We start from the raw sequence: 15,909 nt of genomic DNA on the forward strand, positions 1-15,909 counted from the left end.
AATATTTTAAAAATATATTGCAGAGTTTGTAAATCTTAGAATGAGCTGTTCTAGGAACAGACTTTAGAAAAAGCTGGCCCATGTGTCCCGGGAGACATGCATGGCTATAGAAGCACTTTTCACAGTAGCAAAAATCTGGAAATAACCCAGATGTCCGTGGACAGGAACACGGGTAGGGACATTGTTAAATATTGGCATGATCACATGGTACACAGCAGTGACAGTGGGTGAGTGGCAGCTAGCTGTGCATAACAACAGAGAGAACTTCAGAAGCAGTATAGAATGCCACAGGCAGGCTGGGGAAGACGGCATACTGTTCAGTTTTACTAGTGTGTGATACAATTATGTTCTTTTTTAAAAAGTGAGGGACTGAAAACCCAATACCAGGGCTGTTTGCCTTGGGGGTCAAGGAGGTGGGGAGAGGGAAGTGAGGGGGAGCCAGGTGGCTGGACATGGTGGTCATGTTCCAGGCCTTGAGGGGACTGTGGAGTCATGGGGACTTATTTTGTTTGTCCTCACATATGGTTTGCACATATTCTCTTATGTGTACCTAATGTTACATAATAAAACATTTAAGAAAACAGAGGAACAACAAGAAAACATTAGGGCTGGCTCATGCCTTTTGTGGGGTAGACTCTGACATTTAAGAGTTGGGAAGGAACATTTCCTCCTAATGTATCCAGTCAGTGTTGCACAGTAAATAAAACACTGGGAATGTCTCCAGCAGAGGAGGAAAGAGGGAAGTAATATTTTTACTCTGCACCAAAAAAGGAAGTTTACCTTTCAACATGAAGAGACTTTTTTTCCTGAGTGGTATTTCAGATGACAACAGCTATTTCAAAGGAACAGTACAGGTTTCTCAGGGTGTTAAAGTCGGTGTGACTGATTTAGTAGAAGACACTGTTAATAGCCAAAGAGGCATCATTTCTTAAGGATGTGAGTTCTGAAGAACACGTTTTTAAGAATAGTTTTAGAGTCTCTGTGTTGTTATTTTGGACTTCCACCCTGACTGACTCCATTGAATTGCCAGTGTGTAGAACCTTCCGCATTTCAAGGTAAAAGTTTCTTTGAATAGCGTTAAAGCCTCTTCCCTTTGCTGGCTGCACTGAAGGAAGCTGGGAATGCCAGGTTCTGTCCTGGCTTAGCAGTGAACGGCTCTGGGTCCTGGCATCTGCACGTGGTTGACTTCCAAGGCCCTTCTAGCTGTAGCATCTTTGCTCCTGCTTGTTTGACTTGGTAAGAGACTGGGGAAAGGATCCATTATGGCCCACAAAACATGAGGTCGGAAAACAGTTGTTTCCATGCCATCTTTTGGCCTCAAACATCTAGACAAGAGGGACCTTTGTAGGCCTGCAGATTCAGCAAAGGAAAGTTTCTTGTTCTTAGGATTTTGAGCACTGAATTTGTCTAAAGCTACAAAGAATGAGAATAAGAATAGGGATTAAGAGGATGGGATCAGAAGTCAGAGTCTGAGTGCAAATCCTAGTCCCACCTCTTGCTGGCAGTGCAACCTTGGGTCAGTTACTTAGCCTCTCTTTGCCTCACTTTCCTTCTCTGTAAGATATGAATAAGAAGAATAATTCCTCCATAGGATTGTTATGAAGATTCAATCAGTGGACACATGTGACCTGCTCAGTTAGTATTCACTAGCCTCTGCTTAGAGAGCCCCTTCTGTTTCTTACTGCTCTTTTAATTCTGTTCTGTTACTAGTATCAAAGAGCACATCTGAGACTTTGCTTGGAAATAACAGCTGCAGAGGAGAAGGGCAGGCAAGATTGGTGATGGTTTTGAACAGGTTGTGTGTATAGTCTAGAGAGAGATGCTTGTGGACAATGCCACCCACCCCTCTGGTAGGTGATTCCCACCCAGTGTGTTCTCATAGGGATGCCTCTGTAGGCTTTCATCTCCTGCCGAGCTGTCCTGAGGAACCTGCTGAGAAATGTCCCTGTAGACATTGCACCTTGGCAGGACACAGTAGAGGAGGCAGGTATTTGGACACCTCTTATTTGCCAGTCCTACTCTTACCAACCCTCACAGCCATGCTGAGCAGCACCTGTTACCTCTATTTGAGAGGTGTGGAAATAGAGGCTCAGGAAAGCTCAGCTTGCCTTGGACCATGCACCTGGAAAGGCAGGACATAATCCCTGTGGCCGGAGTGAGAACTACATATTTCAGCCCTAGGCTGCTGCCCAGGCTGCTGGTGTCGCTCCTGAGTCCAGCTGTAAGGGGCATCGAGTGGATTCTCAGGCCCCGTGGTGCCTGGGCTTCGGCAGGTGCTGGTTCGTGTGGAGCATGTGTTAAGCACCAGGTAGGGCTGTTCCTGTTCCCAGGCAGTTTATTGTTAGGCAGACAATACGGCACTTGCCCTTTAACTCAAGAAATGGAGACCGAAAGGGAAACAGGAACTGGGAGAACAGCCTCAAGGTGTGAACTCTGGCAGTCTCTGAGTAGAGAGATAATGGATATCTTTAACAATGTTCTTATTTTTTGCTTCTGTGTCGCATGGAAGGTGTTTGTTGAGGGCTGAGTGTGTGCCAGGCACTGTTCTAGACAGTGGCAAAGAGACAGGCTGGGCCTTGGTCTTGGGGGTGGTGCGGGGCAGGAGAGAAACAGATAAACAGGCACATAAGAAATGTCAGATAGAGGAGGGGCTCTGTTCCAGATGACAGCTGGTGACGTTGATAGAGAGTGCCTGATGGGTTCTGTGGAGGCCATGCGATCTGAGTGACAAGGAGCCAGTCTAGTGACAGATAGAGGAAGGACGCTGGGTGGGGGAAATGGCAGGTGGGTAGAATGCAAGGCAGGAGCTGGTTCCAGTCATAGGGAAAATGACCGGAAATGAGAGTGCAGCATGTGGGTGGCACATAAAGAGTTAACCCTCAGGGATTGCTCTGCCCCAGAGCCCACCTTTGGGATGAAGGAGCTCATCCTTTGAGCTTCAGCTAAGGTGAGCCTGCTCTTGTGGTCTCTAAGACCCTGGCTCACCGCCCATCCCACAATGCTGCTTAGATGAGGCTCAGCAGACATCAACCATCACTACCACCAGTCCCTGCAAGTAACTCCCTCAGAAATCTGCCTTGTTCAGAAATCTGCCTTGTTCCTCCGAAGCTACTATGGGAAGAGTTAGATGTGACCTCCTGGAGGCACAGGTGGGAAGGCAGAGGTGAGCAAACCACTTGTTTTTCTCACAGCTGTGGTCTTGCACTTGTACACGCACAGTGTGAAAATACCTGTTTCTTGGCCAGCATCTGGAGCTCTCTTTGAGAAAATATGTTACGTCACTACTGTGCCCGAAACCCAAAGTCAGCAGGCCCTGCCTGAGGGGATCCACTGCCCCTCCTTTACTTCCACACTCTCGCAGGCTTCTTGCGAGATGGCGACAGCCCAGCAGTTAGCACCACCACATCCACCAGCCAGGTCTAAATTAAGCACGAGATCATGGGAATGTAGATTTTCCCATGCAGCTCTGCATGTTTTTCAGATGTCTCAAGCTGGAAAATTATGCTGATCAAATGGTAATCCATAGCTCGACCTGTCCTGTGGGGTGGGGGCGAGTAGCCATCAAAGGCTCCCGTTCACTGCACCCAGTCTCTGGTTGGCTTCATCGTCTCCCATCAGCCAGTGTTTTCTCTAGCACAGCCACAGTGTGTGAGAAATGGGGAATCTCTGCCTAAGGGTCACAGCGGCCATCCTCAGAGGAGGGAAGGGTTCTGAAGGCTGCTTTTCACATTTCCAAAGGCTGAAGGGAAGCCCTACTTTTTTGCCCACCATGAAGCCCCACAGGCTAACAAAAACATCTGCTGCTTGGCTGTGGCTAGAATTCTACTCCCTCAGTTGGTGACCTGTGGCTGGGCTGATCAGAAGCTTGGGTTTCTCATGACACCATGGAGATGGCAGGGAATTGAATCAGTGGTCAGAATGGGGGCCTTTGGGACTGAAGGATTTGGGCTGAGCTTCTGGTTTAATCCCATCATTTTAGAAGCGAGGACCCTGGGTACTGGCTTCTTGGTGCCACAGAGCGGTCACAGCATTGGCCCTGGTCCCTGGATTCCCATCTCCTCTCACTACCACATCACGTTATTTGCATTTTGGCATGATTTTTAAAAGAATGCTTTTCATAATTTGGTCATTTGTAAGACTGCTTTGAGGAATAGGAGAGGTAGGGGAGCATTCAAGAATTCTCATTTGCCTTTATGGAGCATTGCTGCCTGCCCTTTGTGCAGTCACAGTGTTTGATCCTCTACACTGAGGGGGAGGTGCAGCTCCTTGCCATACCCCTGTTTTCCTGGATTGGCAGAAACAGCCAAAACCAGGTCTCCAGATCCCATTTTTTCTTCACACAGTCTTTAAAAAGACTGCATTTCCCCACCTGCCCGTGTAGTCTACACCCACAGGCTGCTCCTCCCAGAGACTAAATGATAGGGGCATGTTGATAACAAGAAATTAAGTTCCTTGTGTATGTTTTGGTACTTGCTTTCTGATTTTAGAAAATTGAGTACATATCAAGTTCTAGGAGGCCAAGTGACATCTAATTTGAGCTCTGCTGTGTCTGTTCCAGTGGCTCTTAGATCCTGGGAGAAGCTGCCTAGGTGGCTTCTTGAGGGTGGACCTCCTACTCCCCTTCAGAAGCCTCTGCCTGGTCATCTCGTCCTGCAAATAAAGTGGCCATTCTGTGGAGCCTGCTCAGCCTTTTTTTTAGAGGTTGGTTCTTCCTATGCAGTCAGCCCTTCCTGGCTCGCCTCTGGCAGTAGGTTAACTGACACCTGCAGGGATCTTTCTTCCTTAGAAGAAAGTCCCAGGGGAGACAAGTAAGCACATGGGCAGTTTACCTTTTCCTGCTCTACTGTCTAGAAGTCAAGTCTGAAATGTTTGTTTTTCTTCAAAATTCTTTAAGTATATGAGTATAAAGGTTTTTTAGCCCACTTTTTGGAGACTGATAAATTTTTTATTAAAAAAAAAAACTATTCATTTTTATAGACAGGGTCTTGCTAGGTTGTCCAGGCTAGATTTGAACCCCTGAGCTCAAGTGATCCTCCTGCCTCAGCCTTCTGAGTAGCTGGGAATACAAGTGTGTAGCACCCTGCCCAGCTGATATAAAATTTGATTTCTCTAACCAACAAGAAGTCATCAGAGTATAGATGCCCACTTTCAGTTAGTGAAGTGTTTATTTTTTGGCTGAATCTCACTGTTTTTCTGGTATGAGGGAAATAAAGGATTTTTTTCTTTTCATTTCTCTACGGGATGAGCAACAGTTATTAGGCTTTAAGTTATTGCTAGCGTGGCTGAAACAGAGTCATAATAGTCTTTTCTCTTTTGGCTGAAATGATGACTGTTGAAAAGAATGTAGCACTGTCCATATTGTCCTAACTGGCCTGTTGTCTTCTGGAGAGCCCGTGTGGTTTGGTCATGTGGTCTGTGGTCTCAGCTACCCCAACTGGGCCTCCTTGTAATGATCGTTGTACCCTTTTCTCCGGTAGGAAGATGGAGATGTTTCCTCACTCGTGGACTGCACCTCAGGAAAGATAAAGCCAGTGAATTGAGGATTGCGGAGTATTGCACACATTCAAGTGTCCTACAGTGGACACCATGACACTGACTCCAGCATGCCTAGAAATCACCATGGGGGCTTAAGAGAGTGGCAGCCCCTCAGCTCTGCCCCCAGAATGACTGGATTTTTGAACAGACTCCCAGGATGTTCTGATGTATCTGGTTGATGGACCACACTGGTGGAACACTGTGGGAAAGGTGGGGTGTACCCCTTTCCCAAGCATTCTGTGTCATCTGCTTTTAGAAGAATAAAGTACATGTAGAAACATAGGAGGCTGCCAGACATACATAGGTGGAGCTGCCATGTGAGGTGAAGATGTTCAGGTCAATTAATTTACCCATATTTATTGATTGGGATTGGGTTTTCACAATGTTGATTGACCTGTGATTGTTAGGTTTGGGGAGGGGAGTGGAAAGACAGCTCCCTGACAGCCGAGCGTGATCTTCAATGATGGCTGCTCCCCATAGTTTCCTTAGGGACTTGATGTAGACCCCAACTGAAAGGTGAACATCCTCCTCTCAGCACACGATCAGCCACACCTTGGTGGCACAGAGGCACGGGGTACAGAGATGTGTGCCTTCACCACAGGCCCACCTGCGCTGCTTGGAACTGTGAAAAGCCTCTGTCTCCCATGATGGGGAACTCTAGATTTGGAAAGAATTTCCCCACCAAGCTCCTCAAGCCTTTGGAGCACATTTTTATGGAATACTTTTTACTTCCTGGGGCATAACCCTAGCCTTGGAAATTTTTTTTCCAGTTTTGTTCTGTTTGCTGTTTTGTTTAGTCTCTTTTCAGTCTCTACTCTCATTTGAATTCTGACTGTGTTTTCAAGTTTCCCAGAAAATTTTCCCCCAGCTTGTCCCCTGCATGTATGGGGATCTAGTTGTTATTTTGTGGTTCCCGTCATGAGTCACTCTCAAAAAAGAGCAGATGATCCCAGACTTTGGTTGGGGGTACCTCATTCACAGGGAGTGCCGAGTCCTCCTGGGGAGGATGCGGTTCTTCCTTGGTCAGTCTTGGGCTGTGGGTCAACTGTGGCTGGGGAGAGCCTGACTGATGTCTCTGCACTCCTACTTGAGGCCCTGTTGGAGGTTCAGGGGAGCGCCCATGCTCTGTCCTTCTGTTATTTGGCTGTTGCTGCTTTTCTACCTCTGGTTCTCTCAGGTGCTTTATGCACAGGGTTTGCAGTTGCAGGGGTCAAAAGCACACATTGCTGTAGATTACAGCATGAGAATTTCAGGGGATAAATGGCTCCACGCACAGGTAGACATAGAGGTGCAGACCATGTGTTGTTATGTCTTGTGCCTTCTCCTGTCCTTGGCTTCTTGCTTTCTTCTGTGGCTGCTTCAATCATAGGTAAACTCTGACTCTGCCTCTGTGGTGTGTTCCAGCAGCTTAGCAACCCTGCTGGTTTCCCAGAAGTTTTAGGAACCATCCAGAGGGGTCTACAGGTGGTCCAGTCTGGATTCTTAACATATCACTGATCTAGCTGCTGGGCGGGGGAACTGTGGGGCTTTGATTGGCCTGGTCTGAGTCCTGGGCCTACTCCTGGCCAGCTTCCCAAGGATGACTGAAGTACTCTTTCCAAGAAGGGGGGGATTATGGTTGTTACATAGGCAAAACCAATGATTCAGTTTTCAGAATGGAAATGAAATATTATTTGATTTATAGAACCTTACCTAGTTCTGGGGACTAACTGTAGAAAAGTGAGTATTCGCTTTCATATTGAATAGATATGGCTTTTTACGTGGAGGCTCTGAAGCTCCCAGGGCATTTCAGAAGGCCTGACAATTTCTGCATTGCTCATGGTGCTACTTCCCCAGGCCACCTCAAGCATTCAGTTTCTTTGCTGTTGGTTGGAATTTATTGACTCTGTGTGGTTAACAATTGTTATCTGACATGCGTCAGCACCCTGATTTCTTAGTAAAATGAATTATTAATTAATACAATTTCAAAACAGGTTTTTAGGGCTAGGGCTGGAGTGGGGAAGGTGTGGCTGGTGGGGTGGTGGCCAGGAGCTTCTGCCTGGTCATCTCGTCCTGCAAATAAAGTGGCCATTCTGTGGGCCTGCTCAGCCTTTTTTTTTTTGAGACAAAGTTGCTCTGTCACCCAGGCTGGAGTACAGTGGCATTATCATGGTCCACTGTAGCCTCCATCTCCTGGGCTCAAGGGATTCTCCCATCTCAGTCTCCTGAGTAGCTGGGACTGCAGATGTGCACCACCATGCCCAGCTAATTAAAAAAATTTTTTTTTTTATTTTTTGTAGAGATGAGGTCTCACCATGTTGTCCAGGCTGGTCTTGAACTCCTGGGCTCAAGTGATCCTCCTGCCTTGGCCTCCCAAAGTGCTGGGATTATAGGCGTGAGCCACTGCACCTGGCCCTATTCCTGTGACAGCTCTCTTGGAAGGTACAGAAAGGTTTGTTTGCCTTGAATAATGAATCTCACTTTACACCTTGCTGTCTTCATTTAAAAATATTTAAAGTTTTGACAGAATTGTACAAGTTCATGTACTTTATCACTTAGCATCAAATAGTTCTGGGTAATAACTGATGATATGATGCTAGAACTGGATTTCTAAAGGCGTTTCTAGTTACTGAGGATCCTTTCAATTGTCAGTATGTAATTTATGAGAATAAGTTTGGTTTTGTTTTTGTTTTTTGTTTTTTGTTTTTGCTGTATTGGGTCTAAACTTTTAACAGAGTTTAATACTGTTTTTCGTTGTTTTGACAACCCTCCCACCTCCACCTCTAACATCCATATCTGGCGTAGAGGGAACTAAGAAATGATTGTGAGCTGATCACACACTTTCTCAGGTTTGAGTGAGGAGCCCAGAAGGTAACAAATGATCCTGTTTTAGTTGCATTTGCATGTGCATTAGTTCAGTCTCAGCAAGCTGGAAACAAGAAAATTGGAAAATTGAGAAGGAAAGTGTGGAAAGTGGAGCGTGCAAACTATGCGAAAAAGAGGGAGAACAAAACAAAACTCAGATTCTAGAAATAACAGAATGTGCCCAGGCACGGTGGCTCACGCCTGTCATCTCAGCAGTTTGGGAGGCCAAGGCGGGTGGATCACTTGAGGTCAGGAGTCCGATACCAGCCTGGCCAAAATGTTGAAACCCCATCTCTACTAAAAACACAGAACTTAGCTGGGTATGGTGGCAGGTGCCTATAATCCCAGCTACTTGGGTGGCTGAGGCACCAGGATCACATGAACCTGAGAGGCAGAGGTTCCAGTGAGCCGAGATTGCGCCACTGTACTCCAGCCTGGGCAAAAGGGCGAGACTCTGTCTCAAAAAAAAAAAAAAAAAAAAAAAGAGAAATAACAGGATGTGCCATGGAGGGTGGTATAAGCTTGGAGCTTGCTCTTGGGATGGACTCATGGTAGATGTTTGCTGGGAGAGGAGATGTTTAAATTTACAGGCAGTCCTGTGGTTGAGGGGAAACAGTGAAAAATGGGGACCTGAGGTGTACAAGGTCAAGTGTGTCAAAGTAATGGAAGTCCAGGTGTTCAACTGGAATAGCTGGAGCTTTGTGCCCACTGGCACTGCTGGAGTCCTGCTTCATGGCCCACGCATCATGGGCTGTCTCACAGTTGGAATAATTAGTTTCAGCCTCCAAAGTCTCGCTTAGGTGAGGTGCGTAGTCCAGTTGGCCTGGAAAATTAAAAGCCTTGGCCGGGCGCGGTGGCTCACGCCTGTAATCCCAGCACTCCGGGAGGCCAAGGTGGGTGGATCACAAGGTCAGGAGATCGAGACCATCCTGGCTAACACGGTGAAACCTCGTCTCCACTAAAAATACAAAAAAATTAGCTGGGTGTGGTGGTGGGTGCCTGTAGTCCCAGCTACTCAGGAGGCTGAGGCAGGAGAATGGTGTGAACCTGGGAGGCAGAGCTTGCAGTGAGCCGAGATCACACCACTGCACTCCAGCCTGGGCGACAGAGTGAGACTGTGTCTCAAAAAAAAAAAAAAAAAAGAAAAGAAAATGAAAAGCCTCCAGTGACTTTTCTCCTAGTGAGGATTATTTGTTTGTTTGTTTGTTTTTTTTAGAGACAGTCTCGCCATGTTGCCCAGGTTGGTCTTGAACTCCTGAGCTCAAGTTATCTGCCTGCCTCAGCTTCCCAAAGTGCTGGGATTACAGACATGAGCCACCACACCTGGTCCTAGTGAGGTATATTAGTCTGTTTTCACATTACTGATAAAGACATACCCGAGACTGGGAAGAGAAGGAGGTTTAATTGGACTTACAGTTCCACATGCCTGGGGAGGCATGTGGTGAAAGGCAGGAGGTGAAAGGCACTTCTTACATGGCAGCAACAAGAAAAAAATGAGGAAGAAGCAAAAATGGAAACCCCTGATAAACCCATCAGATCTCATGAGACTTATTCACTATCACAGGAATAGCACAGGAAAGACTGGCCCCCATAATTCAATTACCTCCCCCAGGTCCCTTCCACAACACATGGGAATTCTGGGAGACACAATTCAAGTTGAGATTTGGGTGGGGACACAGCCAAACCATGTCATGAAGATTTCTTTTGGTTTTTCTCTTTTGAGACAGAGTCTTGCTCTGTCACCCAGGCTGGAGTGCAGTGGTGCCATTTCAGCTCACTCCATCCTCTGCCTCCTGGGTTCAAGCGATTCTCATGCCTCAGCTACCCAAGTAGCTGGGATTCCAGGTGTGTACCACCACGCCTGGCTAATTTTTGTATTTTTAGTAAAAACAGCGTTTTGCCATGTTGGCCAAGCTATTGCTGAACTCCTGGCCTCAAGTGATCCTCCTGCATCGGCCTCCCAGAGTGCTGGGATTACAGTCGTGAACCACCACGCCCGGCCCCTAGTGAGGATTTCTTAGCTCCATACCTCTCACTTCTCACCATCCGCCTGTGCCGAAAGATGCTCCTGTCTATAAACTTCAAGAAAATAGCAGGCAGCATGCAAATTATATAGGCCTTATTTTATTTTTTTGACTATAACCAGTATTTTATTATTTTATTAGCTTTTTCCTTTTTCCTGAAGTTTAAGTATTTCAGAGACCATCAACAGATGTCCTTGCAAGTTAGTCTGTTAGAGAAAGCCCCTGCCTTGGTCAACAGCCCCTGTTTCTTAATTGTTTGGAGTTCCTTTCCCAGCTTATGTCTGGTGGGGCAGCGGCACCTTGGCCCTTGCTCACAGGAATCACTGCCTTTTCTTTGCTGCCAAAGGTTTAGGAGGCTCATTGGGAGCCCTGGCTGGGCCTCACAGCCTCCCTGGGAGGACACTGGGCCCAGCTGGAGGTCTTCTGCTTCCACCCACAAGGTCACCAGATAGGGGAGGGCAGCAGAGCCCAGAGCATTGTTTCTCACTTAGGAAAGTGTTCCTTTTTTTCTTTTGAGATGGAGTCTCGCTGTGTCGCCCAGGCTGGAGTGCAGTGGTGCAATCTCAGCTCACTGCAAGCTCTGCCTCCCGGGTTCATGCCATTCTCCCGCCTCAGCCTCCTGAGTAGCTGGGACTACAGGCGCCCGCCACCACGCCTGGCTAATTTTTTGTATTTTTAGTAGAGATGGGGTTTCACCATTCACAGAATGGTCTCGATCTCCTGACTTTGTGATCCACCTGCCTCAGCCTTCCAAAGTGCTGGGATTACAGGTGTGAGCCACCATTCCCTGCAGGAAAGTGTTCCTTTTTTTTTCTTAGGACATTCTCAACCATTTGAGACCATTTTGCTGGGAAGGAGGTGGCCGAAGTCCTCTTTTTTTTTTCTTTACTTTTCTTTTTTTTTTTTTTTGAGACAGGGTCTCACTCTATCGCCCAGGCTGGAGTGCAGTGGTGCAATCTTGGCTCACTACAGCCTCCACCTCTTGGGCTCAAGCAATTCTCGTGCTTCAGCCTCCTGAGTAAGCTGGGATTACAGGTGCGTACCACCACACCCAGCTAATTTTTTGTATTTTTAGTAGAGACGGGGTTTCGCCATGTTGCCCAGGCTGGTCTTGAACTCCTGAGCTCAGGCATCTGCCTGCCTGGGCCTCCCAAAGTGCTAGGATTACAGGTGTGAGCCACCATGCCTGGCCAAAGTCTTTGTCAGTGGTGAATCCTAGCTCTGCCCACTTCTCTGAGAAGCTGAAGAGTCATACCTGCTCTTCATCAAATGGAACAACAAATTGAAGGGCCTGGTGGTCCCTGGCACATTGTAAGCCTCCTGAACATTAAGTACCTCTGAACATTACTGTTGATTTTGACACATATTTGTGCTTTAAGCTGGGAAATATTCATTAAAAATTAAAGTGTTCTTTTTTCTTTTTTCTTTGTGAGGCCCATTGTATCTTTGCCAGCAGTGAATGTTGCATCATGAATGAAAAACCTAATTACATCAAATGTCCAGGTCACAGTGCAAAAGTTTTTATCCCTGGTCGTTTCACAGCCTTTGCAGAATATGCCTGCTTTTAGCTGAAGCCCTGTTCTGTGGCTTCAGATAGAGTCAGATTCCTTGACATATTTGAGGGTGGAGAGAAGGCCTCCTTGGCCAGAGCAGATGTATGGGTTATTACCAGGGTGAAATTTTATGAGCTGTCCCCTTTTTGTGTGTGGAAAAATCATACAAAGTGCTTTTTCCTATTTTCTCACTTAACAGCAATCAATACAGATGACTTCTGTAACTTTCTCCCCACGTAACAAGCAAGCAGTCAGTTTTGCAGGACACCAGCTAGGTGTCCTTCAGTTCAACTCTGATATTTACCTGGAGATAGCTTCAGATCCCGTATGTTGAGGGCTCAGTCCCACAAGACCACTCCCTCCTTCCCAGCAGTGCAAGTCCAGGCCTCTGGAACTTCTGACCAGCCAGCTTCAAGTTGAGACCCCTTCTTTGGGTTCATTTAATTCGGTAGAGTGGCTCACATAACTCAGCGAAATTGACTTTTATTTACCTATTTATTATAAAGGATATTGCAAAGGATACAGATGAAGAGATGCATAGGCCAGGTGTGGGAGAAGGAGTGCAGAGCTTCCATGCCATACCTCAGTGCCACCCTTCAGGAACCTTTGTGTGTTCAGCCATCCAGAAGCTTCCTGAGCCTGTCCTTATGTCTTTTTATGGAGGCTTCATTATGGAGACATGATTGACTAAATGATTGGCCATTGGTGATAAACCTAATCTTCAGTCCCTCTCCCCTTCCCGGGACTGATCCTGCCTTGGTCTTTCTGGTAACCAGCCCCGTCCTGAAGCTGCCTAGGGACTGCCAGCCCTCAGTCAATCATTCACATTCAAAAAGACATCACTGTGGAGATTCCGAGGATTTTAGGTTTGGAATCCCTGCCAAGTGACAGGGTTGAAGACCAAATACATATTTCACAATAGCAAACCCTTCTTTTTGTGTGATTGATTGTGATGAGTAGTCATTGCATTTCTTGTGGCTTTTCCTTGCTTCTGCCACCTTTTGTTTACTTGCTTTTTTTTTTTGATGTGCCCATTACCCATCTGAGGCTTTAGATGAGGAATGTAGGAGCTACCTGTTGTTTCTGTGGCAGAAACATCTTGAGAGTAAAGACCACCACAGGAAGAAAGGGAGGCGCAGGTTCTGGGCCTGGAGTGACCTTAGTCAGCTGACTGTGTGATTCCAGGCTTAGGTTCCTCACTTGTATAGTGGGAAAAATAATCCTTCCCCTGAGGGTTTGAGGGTGGCGGGGGGACAGCCAAGCAGGTGGTCAGAATGGTGGGTGGAGCCCCTTGCTTCCTATCCGGGCCCTAGCTGTCCTAATCTACCTGGGGCAATCCCTGGAGACTTCTAGGGCCTCAGTTTTCCCATTTTATAGGTAAGGAACCTTCATCCCCTGCCAGACTGTGGCCTTCTTGAGGGCAGGGACTCTGTTTTTAATCTGTAACATTCATTTATTTAACAGTGTTCATTTCTGTGTCGGGCACAGTGCTAAGTGCTGGGTGCTCACTGGTGATGAGGCAGATGAAGGTTACCAAACTTGTGGACAGGAGCCTCATGTCAGAGACGTGGACCTCACTGTAGCCTGGTAAGTGAGTGTTATCTGGAGGAAGAAAGGGGATAGATGATGTGTTTGGTTGGAGCAAGTTAATGGATAGCCAGGGGTCTCAGTTTTCTTTGTGAAATGAGGGGCTGGGCTATAACCAGATTAGTTTTAAGGCTGTATTAGCTTGGGCCAGATGCTGGAGGCTTCTGAAAGCCAAGTGGAGGTCTTTATCCTTTTTCTAGAATTGCTGTTAGGAATCTTTATAAATTCTTGAACAGGGAAGGTCAGGCGAAAAGTGGTTGTCAAGGAGAATTTTCTGACATTCGGAAGCACAGTGGACCAAAGCAGTTTTGAAGGTATTGACAGGCATTTTTGAGTTAAGATAGACCTGAAATTAGTCTCTTTCTTGTCCTCATGTGTATTTTTTTTTTTTATTTAAATAAACTAAAAAAATAGAGATGGGGGTATTGCTATTTTGACCAGGCTGGCCTCAAGTAATCCTCCCATTTCAGCTTCTCAAAGTGCTGGGATTACAGGTGTGAGCCGCCATATCTGGTCTCACATGTAATTTTAAATCTGCCAAGATCAGCTTCCCCCAGCGTTTCCAATTCTTCCACAGCTGGCTTTTGCCAGGCAGTGAAAAGACAACCCATAAAATAGCCATTCCAGTGGAAGTGTTTTGAAAATAGAGCAATAGTCATGATGTTTACTTCTTTTCTCCTAAAGGCTTAAACTTGAGTGTAAGTTTTATTCGTTGTTGACTGGTGATAGTGATTTTATCTTGGGTTCGTCCTAAGGAGGCTGGGTATGTCCACTCAGCTCCCCAGTTTTACCCAGTACCTGCTGCTGGACCAGAGTCTCCCATCCTCACAGGGGGCTTACGTCGCAGTGGAGTGGGTTTTCTCTTTCTCTAGGTCATGGCTTCCAGCTTTTCGAATCTGAGGCTCCAAAGGAGGAAATGACCATTCAGGGATCTTACTCCAGCTTGATTACGGAAACTGAACCTTCATAGGGTGCGCACTTACCAAGGACAGGAAGGTTTCTCTCTTTGAAGGGCTTTAAACTTATAACAAAGAAAATAAAAATGACGACTTCGTCTATCAGACGGCAGATGAAAAACATCGTGAACAATTACTCAGAGGCAGAAATCAAAGTCCGGGAAGCCACCTCTAATGACCCATGGGGCCCGTCCAGTTCTCTGATGACCGAGATTGCCGACCTGACCTACAACGTGGTGGCCTTCTCGGAGATCATGAGCATGGTGTGGAAGCGGCTCAATGACCATGGCAAGAACTGGCGGCATGTGTACAAGGCGCTGACCCTGCTGGACTACCTCATCAAGACAGGCTCCGAACGTGTGGCCCAGCAGTGCCGGGAGAACATCTTCGCCATCCAGACCCTGAAGGACTTCCAGTACATTGACCGAGATGGCAAGGACCAGGGCATCAATGTGCGTGAGAAGTCAAAGCAACTGGTGGCCCTCCTCAAGGACGAGGAACGGCTGAAGGCTGAGAGGGCCCAGGCTCTCAAAACCAAAGAGCGCATGGCCCAGGTTGCCACTGGCATGGGCAGCAACCAGATCACCTTTGGGCGAGGCTCCAGCCAGCCCAACCTCTCCACCAGCCACTCGGAGCAGGAGTATGGCAAGGCTGGGGGCTCCCCGGCCTCCTACCATGGCTGTGAGTAATGGAAGTGCTTCTCACCCTTTGCCAGAGCAGCAGCAATGGGTGACAGGCGGGGTGGGTGTCCCTGGGCTTAGGGAGTGGTGGCCACTGCAGAGCTTGAACCTGTCCTCAGTACCCAGCTTTTGGTGGCCCAGGCAAATTGTCCTTGGTCTGGATCGAGTTTTGATTATAAAGGGACTTTTAGTCCCTTGGCTGCTCTGGTTCAGGGATCTCTAATGCCTTTTGCTGCTCTGTGGGTCTCATTCTGTACATCTGGGCAGAAGGTGGGCAGAGGCAGGTCTTTTCTGCTTCCTTGTCAGAATGGGTCTGGCAGCAAAGGAGTTGTCCTGCTGCACATACAATGGGGAGTTGACTCTGGTAGCCAGGAGGAAACAAATGCTCTATCTTGATAATCTTGTTTCTGTAATCTCATAGTAAGTGTTTTTCTGCTGACTGAGCTTCAGGTCTCTTGAATGGCTCAGTATTATTCTACTTCAGCAAAAAAACTTGTACAGGTTGCTAGTGTGAACAAGGCCTCCCTGCCAAACATGCAAATGAGAGTTGCTAGTGATCTGGTTGCATGGCTGGGTCTGCATTGAGTGGGGCCGGTCTAGTTCTGGTTTTGCATGTTGGATTAATTTGGGTCTTTGCCTTATGGTCAGAAGAGGTTTCAGGGAACAGAGTGGAGTTCAGGGCCTGATGGAAGCTGGTCTCTGTGAGCCACATTGGCATCCTGGCTGTTCA

At 47.1% G+C, this 15,909-nt stretch overlaps 1 protein-coding gene across 15 annotated transcripts in view; it reads left to right on the forward strand.

Annotated features, from left to right (window-relative positions):
• EPN2 (epsin 2) overlaps positions 1 to 15,909 on the forward strand; it is a 99,434-nt gene that overhangs the window by 31,030 nt on the left and 52,495 nt on the right. For 4 of the 15 annotated variants that reach the window (XM_063656218.1, XM_054458445.2, XM_063656226.1 and 1 more), the window contains exons 2-3: positions 13,421 to 13,543; positions 14,416 to 15,180. The exons of 1 other annotated variant lie outside the window; for it this stretch is intronic. In XM_063656218.1, the coding sequence (XP_063512288.1) occupies positions 14,586 to 15,180 (595 nt within the window). In that variant the 5' untranslated portion in view covers positions 13,421 to 13,543; positions 14,416 to 14,585. Of the gene's footprint in view, positions 1 to 4,561; positions 4,702 to 5,477; positions 5,872 to 7,819; positions 7,967 to 9,595; positions 9,717 to 13,420; positions 13,544 to 14,415; positions 15,181 to 15,909 lie in introns of those variants that run through there. 10 more of the 15 variants (XM_063656215.1, XM_063656222.1, XM_054458443.2 and 7 more) reach the window with 7 other exon arrangements.

This window comes from Pongo pygmaeus, chromosome 19 (assembly GCF_028885625.2).
Source record: "Pongo pygmaeus isolate AG05252 chromosome 19, NHGRI_mPonPyg2-v2.0_pri, whole genome shotgun sequence".
NCBI lineage: Eukaryota > Metazoa > Chordata > Mammalia > Primates > Hominidae > Pongo > Pongo pygmaeus.